At 44.7% G+C, this 19,422-nt stretch overlaps 1 protein-coding gene across 8 annotated transcripts in view; it reads right to left on the bottom strand.

Annotated features, from left to right (window-relative positions):
* The window catches only part of STKLD1 (serine/threonine kinase like domain containing 1), a 29,953-nt gene that overhangs the window by 6,773 nt on the left and 3,758 nt on the right, over positions 1-19,422 (bottom strand). For 5 of the 8 annotated variants that reach the window (XM_081847062.1, XM_081847063.1, XM_081847059.1 and 2 more), the window contains exons 2-13: positions 18,663-18,767; positions 15,698-15,742; positions 13,489-13,563; positions 11,704-11,808; positions 10,452-10,522; positions 10,189-10,304; positions 8,169-8,281; positions 6,994-7,145; positions 6,377-6,507; positions 5,461-5,544; positions 4,494-4,613; positions 2,728-2,868 (exon numbers count right to left, since the gene is read on the bottom strand). In XM_081847062.1, the coding sequence (XP_081703188.1) occupies positions 2,728-2,868; positions 4,494-4,613; positions 5,461-5,544; positions 6,377-6,507; positions 6,994-7,145; positions 8,169-8,281; positions 10,189-10,304; positions 10,452-10,522; positions 11,704-11,808; positions 13,489-13,563; positions 15,698-15,742; positions 18,663-18,731 (1,222 nt within the window). In that variant the 5' untranslated portion in view covers positions 18,732-18,767. Of the gene's footprint in view, positions 1-2,727; positions 2,869-4,493; positions 4,614-5,460; positions 5,545-6,376; positions 6,508-6,993; positions 7,146-8,168; positions 8,282-10,188; positions 10,305-10,451; positions 10,523-11,703; positions 11,809-13,412; positions 13,564-15,697; positions 15,743-18,662; positions 18,768-19,422 lie in introns of those variants that run through there. The other 3 variants (XM_081847064.1, XM_081847066.1, XM_081847065.1) reach the window with 3 other exon arrangements.

The following is a 19,422-nucleotide window of genomic DNA, read 5'->3' as shown; positions in this document are numbered from 1 at the left end:
TTGCCTTTAATTGTGTACCATAAAATTCAAATTGCAATACAATAAAACACAGTGCTAAGAAATAAAAATGGCAATTAAAATGCAATTAAAAATCAACACGAATACTGAATGTGATGGATGTGCCCTCTTCTGCCTTCAACCACAAATCCACAAGCATATGGAGGACTATCTGAATGAACAGTAGATCGTTGGCCATAGCTTCAGAGTGCCTGACCTAGTTATATTTTTTAATTGCTAACACCCAAAAACTTTACACACACACCTTTTTTTCTGAGACTGGAATCTGAATAGAGGAAGGTTCAAGGCCAAGTAATATCTCTATCCATTGACTCAGTTCCATGGAAGCGAAAATGCCAGTTAATGTATTTTTTTTAAAAATAAATAAATTTCTATACCGCTGTTCATCTGAGGATCATAGGCAGTTTACAATATAAAACACAAAAATACATAATATATTAACAAACAAAACCTTCCCTGATTTAGATGGCCACATTTTTAAAAACCTGGGGGGGGGGATGTTTTTGCCTGGCATCTAAAGTTATATAACAAAGGCACCAGATGAGCCTCCCAGTGGAGAGCATTCCACAAATGATGAGCTATCACAGAAAAAGCCTGTTTTCATGTTGCCTCCCTCCATAGGACCAATCAGACTGCTGCATTTTGGATCCTATTCAACTCAGTACATAACAATACCTCTTGTAGGGGCACAAAGGGGCACATGAAGAAGCACCATAGATGATAATCACAGGTTCTGGGTCAGTTCATATGGGGAGAGGTGGTCCTTGAGATAATTGCAATTCTAAGTCATTTGAGGCTTTATAGTGAAGCCAATGCTTTAAATTGGATCTGGAAGCTGAATAGCAGACAGGGCAGGTAGGTCAGGATTGGCTCAAACTGTCTTGCCCTGGTGAGCAAGCTGGCTGCTGAATTCTGCACCAGCTAAACTTTCTGAACCGTCTTCAGAGGCAGCCCTACATACAACACATTGCAGTAATCTAACCTAAAAGTTACCAGACACAGGCGACAGAAGTTAAGCTATCCCTGTCTAGACTGAGGCACAGCTGGGTCACCTGCCAAAGCTAATGGAGGGAATTCTGCACCATCAAGACCACCTGAGTCTCAACCAACAGATTCAGAAGTACTCCCAAGCTGTGTACCAGTTCATTCAGAGGCAATGTAACCTGATCAAGAGCAGGCAACCTCTCATCCATCTGATTTGGCGAACCACCCACTAACTATGCCTCAGTCTTATCTGGATTGAGATTCAGCTTGTTGGCTCTCAGCCAGTCCATTACCCAGGCAAGTGAAGAGTTATTTGGCTTTCTTTCCCCAGTATGAAGAGAAATGGGGGCTTTGGCAGAGTCCTCCATAGAAGCATCACAGCTATTGACTCACATTGGTCTGTATCTTGCCTCACATAAGGCAGGAGTGGGGAACCATCTGCTGTCCAGATGCGGCCCTCCAAGCATTTCTATTTGGCCCCTGGGCTTCTCCCCAGGCCACACCCCTCACCAGCTCTGCTTTGCACCCTCCCTGAGTGTTTCTGTCTGGCTGGAATGTGCCCTTGGAACTCTGGTAATGCTTCTAGCATGCTTGGATGAAAGCTGGAGAAATGTCTGTGTGTGTGTGTGCGTGTGTGTGTGCGTGTGTAGAAATGCTGCCCCGTTCACAGCATCTGCCACCAGTATATGGCCCCCAGAAGGGAAAGCAGCCCTCAGGCTAAAAAAAGGTTCCTCACTCTAGACGTATCATATGTGCAGCTGAGATTTCCAACTAAGGGCCTGTCCATACTTCCATTTGTCATGTGCCTAGAAAGCACAGGTCAAAGCAGTGTTCCGCTTGCCCCATGCTTTCTAGGCGTGGGTCCAAGTGGTTTTCCATTTGCCCCCCACTTTCACCAGGAAAACCTACTCTTTACTGCTGAATCAGAGCAAACATCAATCCACAGAAAAGCCAACTGATTGATGTTTGCTCCAATTCAGCAGTAAAGAATGTGTTTTACCAGTAGAAAGTGGTGGGAAAAGCAGAAGCATGTGCAAGCCCTAAGCATCTGTTGCTGTTTACACAGAAGTGTGGGGTACTTTAAAATGCCCTTTGCCTCTTTCTTGGCTCAAGTGAGAATCCGGTTAGAGAACCCTCAAGTTACTAGCTGTTCATCCCTAAAACAAAAAAAAGCTGCCTTCTCACTTACCATCAAGGCAGACTTTGAGGGAGCAGCTCAGGTCCCCTGAGCAAGAGGGTCCCCAAACATAGCAGGGCTGGCTGTGTCTACATTTTGTAATGAGTGAAATAACACATTACTATCCTGGGGTTTGTCAGCAAACACTGATCATGTACACACCATATATTTAAAGCACAGGACTTCCCAAAAAGGATCCTGGGAAGTATAACTCTTTATAAAATCACAGAATTGTAGAGTTGGAAGGGACCACAAGGATCATTTAGTTCAAACCCCTGCATTGCAGGAATATTTTGCCCAACATGGGTGCTAGAAATTATAGCTCCGCGAGGGGCAAACTAAAATTCCCAGGATTCTTTGGGGGGAAGCCATGACTGTTAAAGTCCTGTAAATGTGCTATAAATATATAGTGTGAGTGCAACCATTATTTCATTACTTACCAGGCTCCAGGTCCAAGCTCATCACTGCTTTCTGGAGTAAAGGCAGAGTTACAGTGCTAAACAGGATACCGCTTTGAACTAGGGCAGCATCTGGTCTATTGTACCCACCATTAGTCGACATCATCATGAACAATGTGCAAATCATCCAGATCAACTCTTTGTTGTTGAAATGAATTCTCATGGAGGCTAACAGGCAATCGAGTATGTTTTCGGAGGTTAGGAATTCAATATTCAGGTTCTGCCTCATGGCTGCCAAAAGCAGAACATAAACAAGGAGGCATCAGATGCTTTAGATGCTCATTCCAACATCTCATCACAAAGGTTCCAATAAAAAAGTGATGGTGACTGGTGCTGTCAGGGACGCAGCGAGAGCGCAGGGAGGGGAGGAGATGGAGAGCGAGGGGGAGCAATCCGAGGGCAGCGTAGGAGAAGATGACAGTAGCCCGAGAGATTCCATGAGCCTCTCCAGCGAATCGGAAGATTCACAGAAGGGGGCGCCGATGGCCAGGGCAAGGGGGGCCCCAAGGGGGACACCCCAGAAGCAAGGGGCCAGCGGGGACTCCCAGAGCAGCAGTTGGAAATCAGGACCAGCTTCCCCACCAGAGCGTAGTGGGGGGGGAGGAGTCCCAGGTATCAGGGCCAGTGTATTCACCACCAGCGAGAGAAGATGAGTCAGGGTTGGCCACGCCTCCATCGGAGAGCGAGGGAACGGTCAAGAGGAAGGTTGCCGGCTGGGCGCGCGCGCCAAGTTCAAATGTACAGGCGAGCAGCACAGCAGGTAGCCCGGATAGGGAACCAGGTCCTAAAGCCCGCCGGAAGGAGGGGCAAGAATCAGGGGGGTCAGCGTCAGAAGAGTCCAGAAAGGATGAAACCCCAGCAGGCAGGAGGGCCCAGAGGAGGAAGGAGCTAAGGAAGAGGTGGAGCAAGGCTAGAGTCTTAAACTGGTGTGGAAGGGGAGGAGAGTCAGACGGAACTTCGCCGGTCTAGGCTTTAAGACGTAGAGTTGCACGCTGCGGCTTTGAAATGGAAACTGAACTTCAATAAAGACTTTTGTACATAACTACAGCCGGGCGTTGGTCCTTTGTGAGCTGGGACCTAGGGGCGGCTCTGACAGCTGCCTATTAGGACAGGGTGTAAGGCAGGGAGGCCAACAATAGGGGGAGCCACGGCCAATGACAAACAGAGTCAACTCATTCCATCTGCCTCCATGCTGAATTTGGTAATTTCTTATAAGCCACTTAGAGGTTTTATTATAACCAAGCACTATATATGTTTTGTTAAATAAAGAAAAGGGCAACACTCAGACTTTGAAGGAAGTTGCTGGCAGACAGGGCCACCCCCTGGGACATATTAGAAGAAAGAAGAAAGGCAGGTGGGGGCTAGCTGAAGGCAGATTGAAGTTGGTGATGCAGTGCTCCATTTGTCACAGTGGGCCAGCCTCCACTGCAAAGAGAACATCTCTTGCTACATAGACACAAGACTGGATTCAGGAACAGTCTCTGGCCTGGTTCACACATAATACTAAACCACAGCCAATGTTAACCATAGTGAAAGCTGAGGTGTCTGGCAGATGAGCACTTAAACTTGGTTTATTACATTGTCTGTGCCCCTCCCGCTTTTAAAGAGACACAAATCAGAAGAGCCACTTTGTAGCTTTGGGGCAAGTCAACATCTAACAGCTAAAAAAAGAGGTCAAAGAACATGGTAAGAGGTAGATTAAAGCAAGTTCAACTTAGGTGAAAGAAGACAATAAGAACAGCAAGACACTCTGCCAATAATTTGAGACCTCCGAGTATAGGGCGGTATATAAATTCAATAAACAAATAAATTTCATAAAATTGGTATGGAACTCAAACATTGCTCATCACCCTTACCTCTGCTAGTGATTTCAATCAGCAAAGAATATCCAGCTAACTGTACCTCAGGAGAATCAATGTGATTCTTCATTGCAGAGGTAACAAGCTCCGTTAATCCAAAGAAGACTTTTAGACTGACTGTGGGGAAGAAACAGAAGCTATCATTATTATTATTTTAATCTGTTACTGCTCTTCCCTTATAGTTTTAATTTTTTAAATTTTCTTTGCATGGATGCTGGGAAATGGAGATATATGGATGTGGACAGAGGATGATGGCCTACAGCACTTCTTCTTTAGGGGTTGCCACTTTGCCGTGTGATCTGGGAGCAGTGACTATCAGCGTGGCTGCAGAACTTACAAGGTATCGCGTAGCAGCTACATAAGACTGGCAAAGCTGCTTTCTGCAGGAACTGACCGTACGATTGAGTTACCCCGTGGGAAACATAGATGCACAGCCAATCCAGCCAAGTATAACCAGAATGGTGACTTCAAATCTGTTTTCTGCATAGATTGGCTGTACAATGAAGTTCTTGATCACACAGCCAATCCAGCCGCATCTTTTCCTGCCCCCCAGGTAACATATGGCATCAGGTATGGGGCAAGTGGGTGTGGTTTGGGAGGGAAGTGGCCAAAAGTCAAAAGTTCCCCACCTCCATAATAGCTGATCTCCTTAATCACTCATGGTTTCTCCCAATCCTTGAAATGTTGCTGGAAATGCAGTAAATCTCAACCCCACTGGTAGGAGCTATGGAACATGCAACTAGCACGATGACCCACTCTTATGACCAAGATAAGCCTTTCCCATCCAGTTTGGCTCTGAACAACACCCCCCTCCAAAGAGAAGTAAAAAACCAGGTTTTTTTTCAGCTGGAACTCACCAGAATGAGAATGAGGGAGGTGTTCATGGTGAGTTCCAGCACCTTTTTCTATAAAAATAGCACTGTTTATGCCTATATTACAAGACAGCAGCACAGTCAAAGCATACCCTTTCCTTCTTTCAAGAGGACAGTTAGACGCTCAATGCACTTTTCTTGAGCTTCCTCTATATCCTGGTAAGACAGCATGAATTCTGCAGGAGACAAAATACTAGCACCTTTCTGTGAAATCCTTCACACACACACACGGGGGGGGGGGGATACACAGAATTGTATTCTGTGCTAATCCTACTCAGAGGAGAATCACTGAAATTAATGGACCTAAGTTAGCTGTATGACTGGTAGCACTAGCATTGGATACAGCTCAAAGTTCTTCAAATGCCCTAGTAAATGCCTATAAATGTGCATAGGTTAATGTTTTCTGATAATAGCAGCATATAATACCTGTGGCTTGTCCAATATTAATCCTACTCAAAGTAGATCCATTAAAATTAATGCCACAATGAATTTAGGGTTATTCTTTTCATGGGTCCAACTCTGAGTTGGATGCAACTATATGTCCACAGCCTTCCCACACACTTTACTGGGAATACGTGCCCCCAGTTTCGGTGTGTGTACTCTCTGAGTATGACTAACACTGGATACAAACCCACTGCATTTAAGGGCATGAAACATGAACTGCAAATCCCTGGATTAAGCCTTAATTTAGCCACGCCCTTATGTGACAGCTTGTGAGTACCTCGAATGCAGAACATTTTCTGTCACTAACCCATCTGCCTAAAACAAAAGGATTATATGGGGTTTTAATGGTTTCAGATCAGATTATCTGCATGTTTCTGTCATTGGGTGTAAAGGGGAAGGGGTTCAAGGCATCAATAAGACAGGGACTGTGTTTGAAAGTGGGGATGTATCTGAATCACTTTGAGAGTCAAATGCAGCCCACAAACAACCCCTCATATATTACATTCTTTCATATTCCCAAGCTAGCTACAAGCCTCTGTTTCAGAGCTGCTTTTCCAGCATTACCTAGAACAGTTGGGATCCCACCGTTGAGTATTAAGTCCAGTAATCCTGGAGGCAGAGTCTTCTTCACCTTTACTAAGGGTGACCCAGCAAGAATCAGGCATTCTCTGATAAATGCATTGTCAGTCAGCTCCCTAAAGTAGCAAGAGAAGTGGAGTGGAGTGGGGAATAAATTAGTTTAAAATATGTACATTGTGTTGAGGGTCCAATTTGGGCTGAAAGGTGAGTTAGAAATGTAAAATAAGCAAAATAAAGGGGAGGAGTTATTTAATTGTTAAAGCTGGGCATTCATTTTGAGGGATCCTGATTTATCTTTGAGATTGGGGGCATAAACCATTTTTAGCCAACTACCCTCTCTTTCAGTGAACAATGACAGTAACTTCCATAGTTACATCCACACCACACATTTAAAGTCCATTTAAAACCCATGGCTTTCCCAAAGAATCCTGAGAACTGTAGTTTGTTAATAGTAAAGGACATTGCAGTGGGAGGGGTAAACTACAGTTCCAAGGATTGTTTGGGGGGGGGGAGCTGTGACTACTAAAGTGGCATAAATGTCCTTTAAATGCATTGGGTGGGTTATTGGGTGGAGCAAGGGAGAAAACAAACCCAGGACTGACCCTGATGTGGGCCTCATTGTTGGCTCAATCCTCAGCATCGTTAGCAAAAGAGAAGACAAAGGTGTATCCATCTGCTTCATAGTTATCAGGGCTTCTTCCAGGTGACTGCTATTCTCCTTAATGTTACGCAGCAATGAAACTGGATCTTTCACCTAAAAAGAAACTCATGCAAATACACAAAAGGAGCACATAATAAAATCTGCGTATGTTTTCACTTTACAGACTCATTGTAGCAGAGCTGCTTACAGTATAGCTGCTGTTCTGAGCATCTTTGGGAGGAACAGTGGGACAAAAATGTAACCAATAATAACTGCACTGCACCATTTATCTACTTGCACTGGTGCGCTTTTGAACTGCTAGGTTGGCAGGAGCTGGGACAGAGCAACGGGAGCTCACCCAGTCGTAGGGATTCAAACTGCTGACCTTCTGGATCAGCAAGCCCAAGAGGCTCAGTGGTTTAGCCAGTGTTTCCCAACCTTGTGCCTCCAGCTGTTTTTGGACTACAATTCCCATCATCCCTTGCCACTGGTCTTGCTAGTCAGGGATGATGGGAGTTGTAGTTCAAAAACAGCTGGAGGCACAAGGTTGGGAAACACTGGTTTAGACTACAGCACCACCTGAGTCCCTATACTAGGATAATGGCTAGTACACACTCAAAATGCTTACCTAGGTTAATTGAATTTTCACATGATAATTGATGATGCTCATATGTAGGTACACACACATATTCCAATACACATGGATCTTGATTGCATTCTCAAGGCCTTATATTTATGTGTTTATACATAAATGCTAATTAAGCACCTCAAACCTGTTACATTAACCCCTTCTAATAAACACTGAGATCGTCTTATAACACATCCCAGTTATAACATACAAATTATAATTATATCCTAATATTTACAAAATCTAATTATTTAGCAGAATAGATCTATTATCATATACATAACAGAGGGGGGTACAACCAATATCTATATCTATCGTAGGCATCTCCAATGTTGGAGGCAGCATGCTTCTGGATACTAGTTGGAGATACCTTTATATATATACTGTTGGTAGGTTTCTGAATATCAGTCACTGAAAACCGCATGCTGTGTGTATTTAATGTAACCATCTCTCTCAAGAGCCAACTCTGAACACCGTCACAGTACTGTTAAAGGGGAAATGTACCATACTTTCACACAGGAGATCATGTCGAGAAGAATACAGCCAAGAGACCAGATGTCAGATTTGTCACTGAAAGAAAATTTGAGTGCCTCTGGAGCCATCCAGGATTTGAAAGGAGGATCTGTGGGAAGAAAAGCCAGGGGTGTGATTTATTTGTTTATTTTTATCCCTTGTAACTTTTCCTTTGTAACATCTCTTTGGAGGTGGAACAATATTCCATCAGAAGGCAACAATTGAATACATATTTTTGTTTTGTAAATGTTTTCTAGCTAGATGGGGGGGAGGTGCTAATGTTAATTTTGTTCAGTTTTCAATCTTCAATCGCTGCTTTGTACCATTTTTGTGATATGTTTGTAAATCGCCTTGAGATGTTTATAAAAGGCAATTCATACATTTAATAAACTGAAGAGCCAGTGTGGCATGGTGGTTAGAGTGCCAGACTAGAACCTGACAGATAAATCCCAACTCAGGCATAAAGCTTCCCAGCTGACCCTGGGCCAGTCACTGCCTCTCAGCCTAATCTACCTTCCAGGGTTGTTGTGGGAATTAAATGAGGAGGGGGACCCCATGCTGAGTTCCTTAGACAAAAAGATGGCCTATAAATGCAGTGAAATAAATAAAGATAGCTGTTTTCAAGCTTTCCACATTCAGAGAACCATTTCTACACCTTATCTGTAAAAGAAACCGCAAAACATTCTAAGGATACCGTTCAGTTTGTATGGGGCACTGCAGAGGTCTGTCAGTTTGTTTCTGGGCCTTATTTAAGGTGCCTGTGGTAGTGGTTAAAGCCCTGAATGACTTAGGCCCCAAATATTTGGAAGACTGCCTCCTTCCCTACAGTCCCTCCTGGGCAGTGCTTTCCCCCCTAGAAAATGTTTAGGGGTACTCTCATTTTCCTACTCATTGAAATACTGCCCCTCAATGAGGCCAAACTTAGATTCACAAAATGTTTTGGGGTATGTGTCCCCCCCAGAAATAAAGCACTGCTCCTGGGTACTAAGATCAGTAAAGCGGGGGCCCTCTTGATAGTCCTCATAAATGTGGGGTGGTGTTGGCCTAGGAGAGCAGTCCCCTAGGTTGTGTAACTCCCTCCCCACAGAGATTAATTTGCCATGCTCATTATAAAGCTTTCAGGGAATGGTGAACACGAGCCTCTGTATTCTGACCTTTTGACACCTAACATGTGTATTTTCAGGATCCACCCTATTCCTGTGACTGCAATATGTTTTAATGGTATTTAATGTTGAACTTTAAATCATTAAAACCTTGCTTGTGAAGGGACAGGTAATAATAATAATGTCACTGTAACTTAGGGTTGCCATATTTTGAAGGGCAAAAAAGAAGACATATCTGCTGACTTTTAACTATGGATCCCTATGACAACTCTCATTTTACATACCCATGATAAGGAGAAGGTGTCCTGGAAAAAGAGGACATATGGCAACCCAATGTGTTGCTTCACATGAGGTGACAGAACAGCTTAAAACAGGGATAGGGAGTGTGGCCCTCTATATATGTTGTTGGAACTTCCATCAAGTCTCGGAGTAGACCCATTTAAATTAATAAGTTGGTCAGTTCAGTCAATTTCAATGACTCTCCTCTGAATAGGATTAAAACTGGATACAACCCATTGTAACTTACTGGATGTGAATATGTTCTGACAATATGAGCACATGTCTATTGCACTGAGACTCACTAACCATCCACACCATACATTTAATGTACATTTAAAGCATATGGCTTTCCCCAAAGAATTTTGGGAAATTCTAATTTAGGTGCTGGGAATTGCAGTTCTGTGAACTGGAATTCCCAAGGTTCATTGGGGGAAGTATTGCACTTTAAATGTATGGTGTGGCCCACTCCACATACATGTCAAACTACCATTACTAAACTACATATATTTTAACCTTCTAGATGCTAACAATGTCATGTCATAAGGAAATATTTTCTCCTTGACCTTATATTTTCAAAAACCCCACAGTCTTTCTGAAGAACAAGGCTGCTGAAAAGATAACAACACATTGCTACCTTCTTCCACCCTAATCTTCCATTTCATCTCATCATTCATGAGGGTTTCCGTGCTGAAATCACCAAGCACAAAAGATGCCTTGTCATCTAAAAGGATGTTGGATGGTTTGAGGTTTCTGAAACACATCAGAGTTGTTTTTACAGCATGTTGAAACAGAGTTGCAGCTATGTTAAGAGTTTGTTTGTTAAAAGACCTTAGGTTTTGCACTACAAACTACTGCAGATAAATAACAAAACAATATTTTGAAAAACTGACATCTCACCTGTGAAAAATGGTTTGTTTGTGGATGTAAACTAAAGCATCCACCATCTGCCCCAGAAACATTTTAATCACCTATGGAAAGAAATATAGGAAATGATGAGGACATAATATACAGGAGAAAAGTTTGCTGTTATGCCAAGTTAAAGTCTTGAGAAATTCTCTCCCTCCTGTTGGCCCTTGACAAAGAAAGGGTGGACAATGGGAATAATGCTCTTCCTTCCGTAGCAACATTTGCCCACCTCCTGTTTTCTGATTGTACTATCATGCCTTACCTCAACATAGATTTTTGCCATGAAACATGCCAAGAGTAGGCTGAGCCTGCGAGTGACAACACCCAGAACCAGGTCCCAGAAGTGGACATTCTCTCAACAGTTCCTGTGATTAATGCCCACAAGGAGTTTGTATACTTAACTACCCAGACAGGAATAATTAGTAGCTGTAAAAACTATGTGGGTATTTTTCGCCCTATAGGACGCACTTTTTCCCCTCAAAAAATGAAGGGGAAATGTGTGTGCGTCCTATGGGGCGAATGCAGGTTTTCGCTGAAGCCTGGAGAGCGAGAGGGGTTGGTGCGCACAGACCCCTTTCGCTCTCCAGGCTTCGCGGACCTCTTCGCAAGCAGGGGGAGCGCTCCCGCTGCTTGCGGAGAGGTGCCTGCATGCGAAAGCCTGGGCGCGCTGAGATCAGCGCGTCCAGGCTTCGCGGACCTCTCCGCAAGTGGCGGGAGCCAGCCCTGGGGTCCCACGGCTTGCGGAGAGCTGCCTGTTTGGGGGCTGGGGTTGGGGAAGCTCGGGCGGGCCTCCCCCGCCCCAGCCCCGCGCCTGGGGGGGAAATAATTTTCCCCCCCTTTATTTTCCCCCCAAAAAACTAGGTGCGCCTTATGGGACGGTGTGTCCTATAGGGCGAAAAATACGGTATATATTCAGTATAACCAGTCTTAGGCATGTGCCTGGGACTGGAGCAAACAAAGGAAATGCCTGCCCTAGTGGCTGATCCAAGGAAGAGAGATAGGAACAGAAGTACTATATGCTCCTTCCTCTTCAGGAGGAGAAAATGACACCACACAGAGCCTTCTCTACCAATTGCTTTTCATTGGCCTGAGTATCTGCCTACCAGCTACAAAGCTCTGTGGACCTAGCCCCTTCTAATGCTAACCAGCAAGAATATGCACTTGTTAGGTTTGGCTGCTAACCTCCCCCAATTATTACTATTTGTATTATACATATTTATTAAATAAAAACATTCTTTTCTACCTTCTTTTTAATTTTCTCAGGTTTTTGCCTCTTGGCCTTGATCAGAGATGAAAGATCCCCTTGATCTGAATAACGCATCACCAGACAAAGAAAGAGGGAGGAAATCTGCATGCAACAGGATGAAGATGAAAATCACTGTGCCCCTTTAGTCAAGGGGTTTCAAAGTTTATCACAGTAAGGCTTCCTATACCAGTTTCAGCCCAGTGTGGGGAAGGGGGATGCTAACAACACAGTACAGTGGTACCTCGGGTTACATATGCTTCAGGTTACATACTGTCAGAGCTGCCTCTAGGTCCCAGCTCACAGAGGACCAACGCCAGGCTGATGTTATGTACAAAAGTCTTTATTGAAGTTTAATTTCCATTTCAAAGCCAGAGCGTGCAGCCCTACGTCTAGACTCTAGATCGGCGAAGTCCCGTCTGAGTCTCCGCCCCTTCCACACCAGTTTAAGATCCTAGCCCTGCTCCACCTCCTGCGCTGCTCTCTTCTCCTCTGGGTCCTCCTGCCCTCTGGGGCATTGCCCTTTCTGGACTCTTCCGACGCTGAGTCGCTTAGCTCCTCCCCCTGCCTCCGGCGTGCTTTAGGACCCGGTTCCCAATCCTCACTCTCTGCTGTCCCGCGCTCCTGTACATTTGAACTTGCTTCTCGCGCCAACCCAGTGACCTTTCTCCTAACCGTTACACTACTTCTATCACTGCTTCCCTCTTCCGTGACACTGGCCGGATCTGACCTCCCTTCCGTTGTCCGACTCTCCGAGGGAGGCGTGGTAGACTCTGCCTCGTCTCCTTTCCCTGGTGGGGAAAGCACTGGCCCCGATGCCTGGGACTCTTCCCCCCCACTCTGCTCTGGTGGGGAAGCTGGTCCTGATTTCCAACTACTGCTCTGGGAGTCCCTGCTGCCCCCTTGCTCCTGGGGCGTTCCCCTTGGGACCCCCCTGCCCCTGGCCACTGGCGCTCCCTTCTGTGAATCTTCCGATTCGCTGGAGAGGCTCATGGAATCCCTCGGACCACTGTCCCCTCCTACGCTCCCTTCGGATTCCTCCCCCTCGCTCTCCATCTCCCGTCTTCCCTGTGCCTCAGCTCCTGAGCCCCTGACACATACGCTTCAGGTTACAGACTCCGCTAACCCAGAAATAGTACCTCGGGTTAAGAACTTTGCTTCAGGATGAGAACAGAAATCAGGCTCCGGCAGCGCGGCAGAAGCAGGAGGCCCCATTAGCTAAAGTGGTGCTTCAGGTTAAGAACAGTTTCAGCTTACAAACAGACCTCTGGAAAGAATTAAGTACTTAACCTGAGGTACCACTGTACAGGCTTTTCCAAATGAAACTAATAACCCAATCTTGCATATAGGATCAGGCAAGAAATCCCAGGACTTGCACTCTACCTAGGTGTGTGTGGTCCGGCCTCTTCATGTGATAATTTGGCAGAGCTTCTCCCTAACGTGAGACTTTTTGTAAGTTCAAGTAATTTGACAAAATAAATAAATGGGGATGCATTCAAATATTTTCCCCCCCCCATCCTCCCCTCCCCAACCTAAGTTGGTACAATCCAGTAACAGGGAAATCACAGATCTACCCACTATGGGGAATATGAACCTGGGTCTCTATGGTATGGATCATTGTTATTTAAAGTCATCCACTGGACTACATTGATAAGAGATTCAGAAGCAACACATCCCTGGATCACCAGTTTAGAGCTGCTGCAATTTACCTGGGAGCAAGTCTCATTGAATTCAGGAAACTTTCCAGTAAGCATATATACCATAGTAGCCTTAGGAAATTGTCACCTGGTTGTCCCAGATGATGAAAAATTCTTTGTAGCTGCAGATGTTCTGATGATTCAGCTTCAGCAGTTCCATGGCCTTCCAGAAAAATGATGAGAAAGGTTCTATAGTAAACTATTACAATTTAAGATAAACTGTTGCGGTCCCTAGTTTGCCAAATTTCTCCTCTTGATTCAGTCATTCTGCTGGATGCTATACAACTGATTTCAGCAGACCATGCTCCCATGAAACTGTGCTTAGTATCACGCCTTAACTTCTTTTTTAGGGAAGGGATTAGGAATCCAACCACCTTCCAAGCTAAAATAGATCTAAGGTTTGTAACAATCCTCACCTAGATTTAGAGAGGGATCCTAGCTCTGCAACAGATTTCCAGTTACTTTGCCATGGGACTCCACCTTTTCCACATCTGGAAAATGCAATTCTAAAATTACAGGAGAGTAACTAATCATATAGGCAGCACCGGGCGGGGAGGAAAGCACCCTCTAACAAGGAACTTGCTCCTCAACTTGCCCCCCATTTCTAAACTATTGTTAACATATGCTGCAATTTTTCTTTCTTGCCAGCCTAGAAATATCCTTAGTCAATTCTGTGCCATCCCCAGAATTTTGTGTGTGTGTGTCGCCACTGACTAATCAGGGATGTAATTATAAGTTTAAGCCTGCAGATGGGGCTGGTGCAGGGGCTTGGTGTTTCTAATTTTTGTCAAGTGGCTAGATGCTTTAGGCACTTAATAATAAAAACTAATAATATCAGAAGCAGCTTTGAGAAACCTGAGTCCATGAGTGTTAAAAAAGCCAGTTCCATAGCTCTATGGTCTGAAGTTGGCTTGTTTTGAAATCAACCCCTGTTCCTGATTCACAGGTAATAGCCCAGCTTCTTTGAAAGTAGAGGTGTAAGAAGAAAAGCTGTTTCTATTCCAACCTATATTTCTCACAATCAGCACTGCTTCCATTTCGCTTCCACAAAATATGACATTATTCATCACACTGTCCCCTACTTAATGCAACTTACATAACTTACATTCATTTCAATGTAAAGGACATATCAGAAGAATGGTAAGACAACCTTTATTAATTGTATATTGTTAGTAAACTTTAAAAAAACCCAACCACTATGATGTGTACAAGTACCAGTCATTAATTTGCATAACTGGTTTCCATTCTTGACCACAGACAACACACAAACTGCAGCAATTTACTCATGTATATCAATTTCAATGGGTCTACTCTGAGTAGGACTAACCATTGATAAATCCTTTGTGGTTTCCTGCATGAAGTCCAGAAGGGTAGCTTAGTGTGTTGTAGTGGAACCAATAGTAATATGCTGTTCTAAAGACAAATAAACGTATTGTGCCATATGCTTTCATAGTTTAGGAATGGGCCATAGATCAGTGGTAGAGCATCAGTTTTGCATGCAGAAGATTCCCAGGTTCAATCCCCAGGTCAAGCTGGCAATGTACCCTGCCTGAAACCCTGGAGAATCACTGCCATTCAGCATAGACAATGTTGAGCTAGATGGTTGGTTGGTCTGACACTATACCACAGATAGGCAAGATCCTACTTCCAGTGGCGTAGGAATGGGGGTGTGGTGGGTGCAGGTCACCCTGGGTGTCATCATTGAGGGGGGTGACAAAATGGCAAAAATATATGTTTTTGAAAAAACAACTCCCACACCCACCACATGCCCCTTCCTACGCCACTGCTGAAACACTCTCCCCTTGAGTGATTTCCAGAAACCAGAAGCATTGCTGCCTCCAACTTTGCAGGCAGAGCACAGCATTTATGGCTAGTAGCCTTCAACAGCCCTCTCCTCCATGAATCTGTCTAATCTGGAGGAGTAGCTAGGTAATGCGGCGGGCACTGGGCATCACACTGTGGGGCCTGCAGTGTGCCTGAGCCAAGCGTCTCTCCTGAGGGGGAGGTGGTGGGTGAACTGCCTGCAAGCTCCGCGCTTTTTCAAGCAGCGCGGGGCTTGCGTCTGCCCACCACCTCAGCCGCCCTACGGCTGCGGAGGAGGCTGCGGAGAGGCTTCATGCAGTGCGCCTGTCTTGGCTCACCCCGCCCCCCATGGGCAGCTTGCCCCGTCCCCACGGGCAGCTTGCTCCACCCCTGGTTGCAGGGCACACGTGCCACCCGGGGCACCCGAGCGGCTAGCTACTCCGCTGTCTACTTCACCCAATGTGTGAAATAAAAAAGGATTAAGAGAAAGCTACCTCTTGGAGAGCATCATTTGCTTGCTTTTCATCAATGCATTCAACCTGCACAAAACAACAAACAACAAAGAAGTTGTTAAAAGTAGAACAACTTATTATCCACTCCAAACACTTAAGGCACATTCAATAGACTTTTACCCCACACATTTAAAGCACATGGTTTCCCCTAAGGAATCCTGTGGAATGTAGTTTCACTCTCACAGAGCCGTAATACCCAGCAGTCTTAACAAACTACAATATAAAGCAGTTTTCTATCTTGCATTCCTATCTTCGGACGTGGGTGGTACTAGGGTCTAAACCACTGAGCCTCATGGGCTTGCTGATCGGAAGGTTGGCAGTTCAAATCCACGCAAAGGGATGAGCTCCCGTCAGTGGCAGAGCTTCATGCTCCAGCACCAGGGGGCGGAGAGCAGGCAGGGGCCTGGCACGCATCCTGGGGGCATGGTGCCCAGAGCGGGTGGGGGAGCAGCCACGATGGTACCCCACCGGGATCACGCTGCCGGGGGCGGTGCGCTCCCCCTGCACTCCTCTTCCTCTGCCAGTGGCTCCCATTGCTCTGTCCCAGCTTCTGCCAACCTAGCAATTTGAAAGCATAGCAGTGCAAATAGATAAATAGGTATCACTGAGGCGGGAAGATAAACAGTGTTCCTGTGTGCTCTGGCTTCCTTCACGGTTCTGTTGTGCCAGAAGCAGTTTAGTCAAGCTGTCCACATGACCCAGAAAGCTGTCTGTGAACAAATGCAGGCTCCCTCAGCCTGAAGGAAGCTGAGCACCTATAGTCGCCTTTGACTGGACTTAACCGCCCAGGAGTCCTTTACCTTTACCTTGTCTTTGGAATTACAACTCAGAAGTCCTTCTCTGTAACTCTGAATGTCTGTAGAGAATGATTGTGGTCAGTGCCAGATTTACGTATAAGCTAAACAAGCTATAGCTTAGGGCCCCACTCTCTTGGGGCCCCCAAAAAAATTTAAAGGGAAAAAAACTGGATGTACATTTCCAAAATATGAGATAAAAAAATAAATAAAACCTACATACAGCAACAGTGTTTTGTGTTGCATAGGCTCCTATGATGTAAGTAATGTGCCCCGCCTGCTAGCCTGTTGCCTAAAATATCACTGATTTGCTCATTTCTATATCAATTACTTTGATAAAATACATATTTTGTTATGTGCAAATGGCTTTGGATACCTATTAGGTCCATAAATTACCATATAGCATATATTCAATACAAAAATCAGCGACAATTTGTTGTTGACAAAGGACAGCTGGAATGGCCGACTTTCTGATCGGCAAGCCCTAGGCTCTGTGGTTTAGACTACAGTGTCACCCACGTCCCCTAAATCCAGCCCTGATTATGGCTATTCAGTGAAGAAAAGAGACTCTTTACATGTCCCAGCAGCATTGAGCCCTGGCATTTCATTTTGACATTACTGAGTGTGGTAAATACCTCTCTGTGTGGTTATATGAAGTATTTTTTTTTCCTGCAAACCATATAGACTGAGAAGTAAACAGGTCATACATTTCTGAATAAATATCAAAAATAAATATTATACAGTACACACCCACATATAAGCAGGTTCCCAGGCTAAACCCTGCTGAATGCTTGTTTGTATTAAGTCCTGGCGATTGCAAAACAGATAAAATGGGCTGGTGAGAATATGTAAGTCCTTTTACTCTAGTAATGTTCTGATTGTTAATAAAATAATACATTTTGTAACAGAAGCCGAGTGGCTCTTGATGAATATGCGGTTTTTCATACAGCCAATATGGTGTAATGGTTAGAGTGTCAGACTCGGACTTAGGAAACCAGAGTTCCCCTACTTGACCATGAAGCTCACTGGGTATGACTTTGAGCCAGCCCTGCCTCTCAGCCTAACCTACCTCACAGGGTTGTTGTGTTAAATAAGGAGGGAGATAGAACCATATATGCCACCATGAAGTCCTGGGAGAAATAGGTGGGATATAAATACAGTGGTACCTCGGGTTACATACGCTTCAGGTTACAGACTCCGCTAACCCAGAAATAGGGCTTCAGGTTAAGAACTTTGCTTCAGGATGAGAACAGAAATCATGCTCCGGCGGCACGGCGGCAGCAGGAGGTCCCATTAGCTAAAGTGGTGCTTCAGGTTAAGAACAGTTTCAGGTTAAGAACGGACCTCCGGAACGAATTAAGTACTTAACCTGAGATACCACTGTAATAGAATCATAGAGTTGGAAGAGACCCCTCTAGGCTCATCTAGTCCAACTCTCTGCAATGTAGGGTTCATAGCTAAAGAATCCCTGACATCTCTTTAAAAACCTTCAATGAAGGACAGCCCACCACCTTCCAAGGTAGTCCATTCCACTGTCAAACAGCTCTTACTGTCAGAAAATTCTTCCTAAGATTTAGTTGCGATCTCCTTTCTTGTCTGTGAAGACACTGATTTGGGTTCTATCCTCCAGAGCAGGAGAAAACAAGTTTGGTCCATCCTCTGTGTGACAGCCCCTTAGATATTTGATGATGGCTATCCTTCCCACTTCCAGTCTTCTTTTATCCAGGCTAAACATGCCCAACTCCCTTCACTTTTCCTCCCAAGGCCTGGTTTCCAGACACTCAATCATCTTGGTGTCCCTTCTCTCCACACCTTCCAAGTTGTCAATATCCTCCTTAAACTGTGTTTCCCAGAACTGGACACTACTCCAGGTGGGGGCTGACCAAGGCATAATAGAGTGATGCTATAACGTCCCTTGATCTGGACTCTCTACTGTACTTCAGTTGATGCAACCGAGGATTGCATTAGCGATTTTTGCTGCTGTGTCACACAATTTACTCATGTTGAGTTTGTGGTCAACTAAGACCTTCAGATCCACATGTACTCCTATCAAGCCATGTGTCCCCCATCCTTGCAATCAATCAAATCCGATAAAATAAAATAAAATCACTGGAGACACATCTTGTCATAAAGGCCCTTGCTCCCCCCCTTACCTTTTTCATAATATACTTCTTTCTGCCGCCATCTTTTTCTTTCTCCACTTTTGATTCCACTATCAGCATTGTCCCAAGGGCCCCATGAGGCAGAATATCCAGAATCTGTAAGGAATAGTAGATGTATATAAGGCAAGTGGTTGAAGGACAGTGGGACCACCTTAAAGGCACTATACTTCCTCAAGACAAGCCAGATACATTTCAGCTATGCACAGAATGCTTATAATTCAGATCACAATATACTGTGAAGAAATAGTATTTTAATCAGATCCACACTGTACACACAAAATGTTTTTCGCAGTTGTCACAAAGGGGACAGTAAAAGTGCCTATCTGATGTCAATAGGCACTGGCAGGGAGTTCCAAATTGTTCCATCACAATATAGTGGGAACAAAGAGAAGGAATTTTCAAGCAGATCCACACTGTACATCTAGAGCCCATTGAACACACATTTAAAGCTGACAGTCTCCTTTAAAAAATACATGGGAACTTAGTTATAGAACTTATAGCTCTATGAGGGGGAAACAACAGCTCCTGGGATTCTTTGGGGGAAGTTATGAACTTCAGATGTGCTTTAAATGTGCTTTAAATATATGCAGTTTACTCCTTCACAGAACTACAATTCCCAGCACCTTTAACAAACTACAGTTCCAATTATCCTTTGGAGAACATTTAAAATTCAGAATTAAAAACAGCTGAAACATTCCCTGTTTGCATCTCTCACTGATTCTCTTTCCTCCAGGACTCAAGACCCACATGG

This window comes from Podarcis erhardii (genome assembly GCF_964252035.2).
Source record: "Podarcis erhardii genome assembly, chromosome: Z".
NCBI classification, from domain to species: domain Eukaryota; kingdom Metazoa; phylum Chordata; class Lepidosauria; order Squamata; family Lacertidae; genus Podarcis; species Podarcis erhardii.
This window is presented reverse-complemented; position numbering and strand designations above follow the sequence as displayed.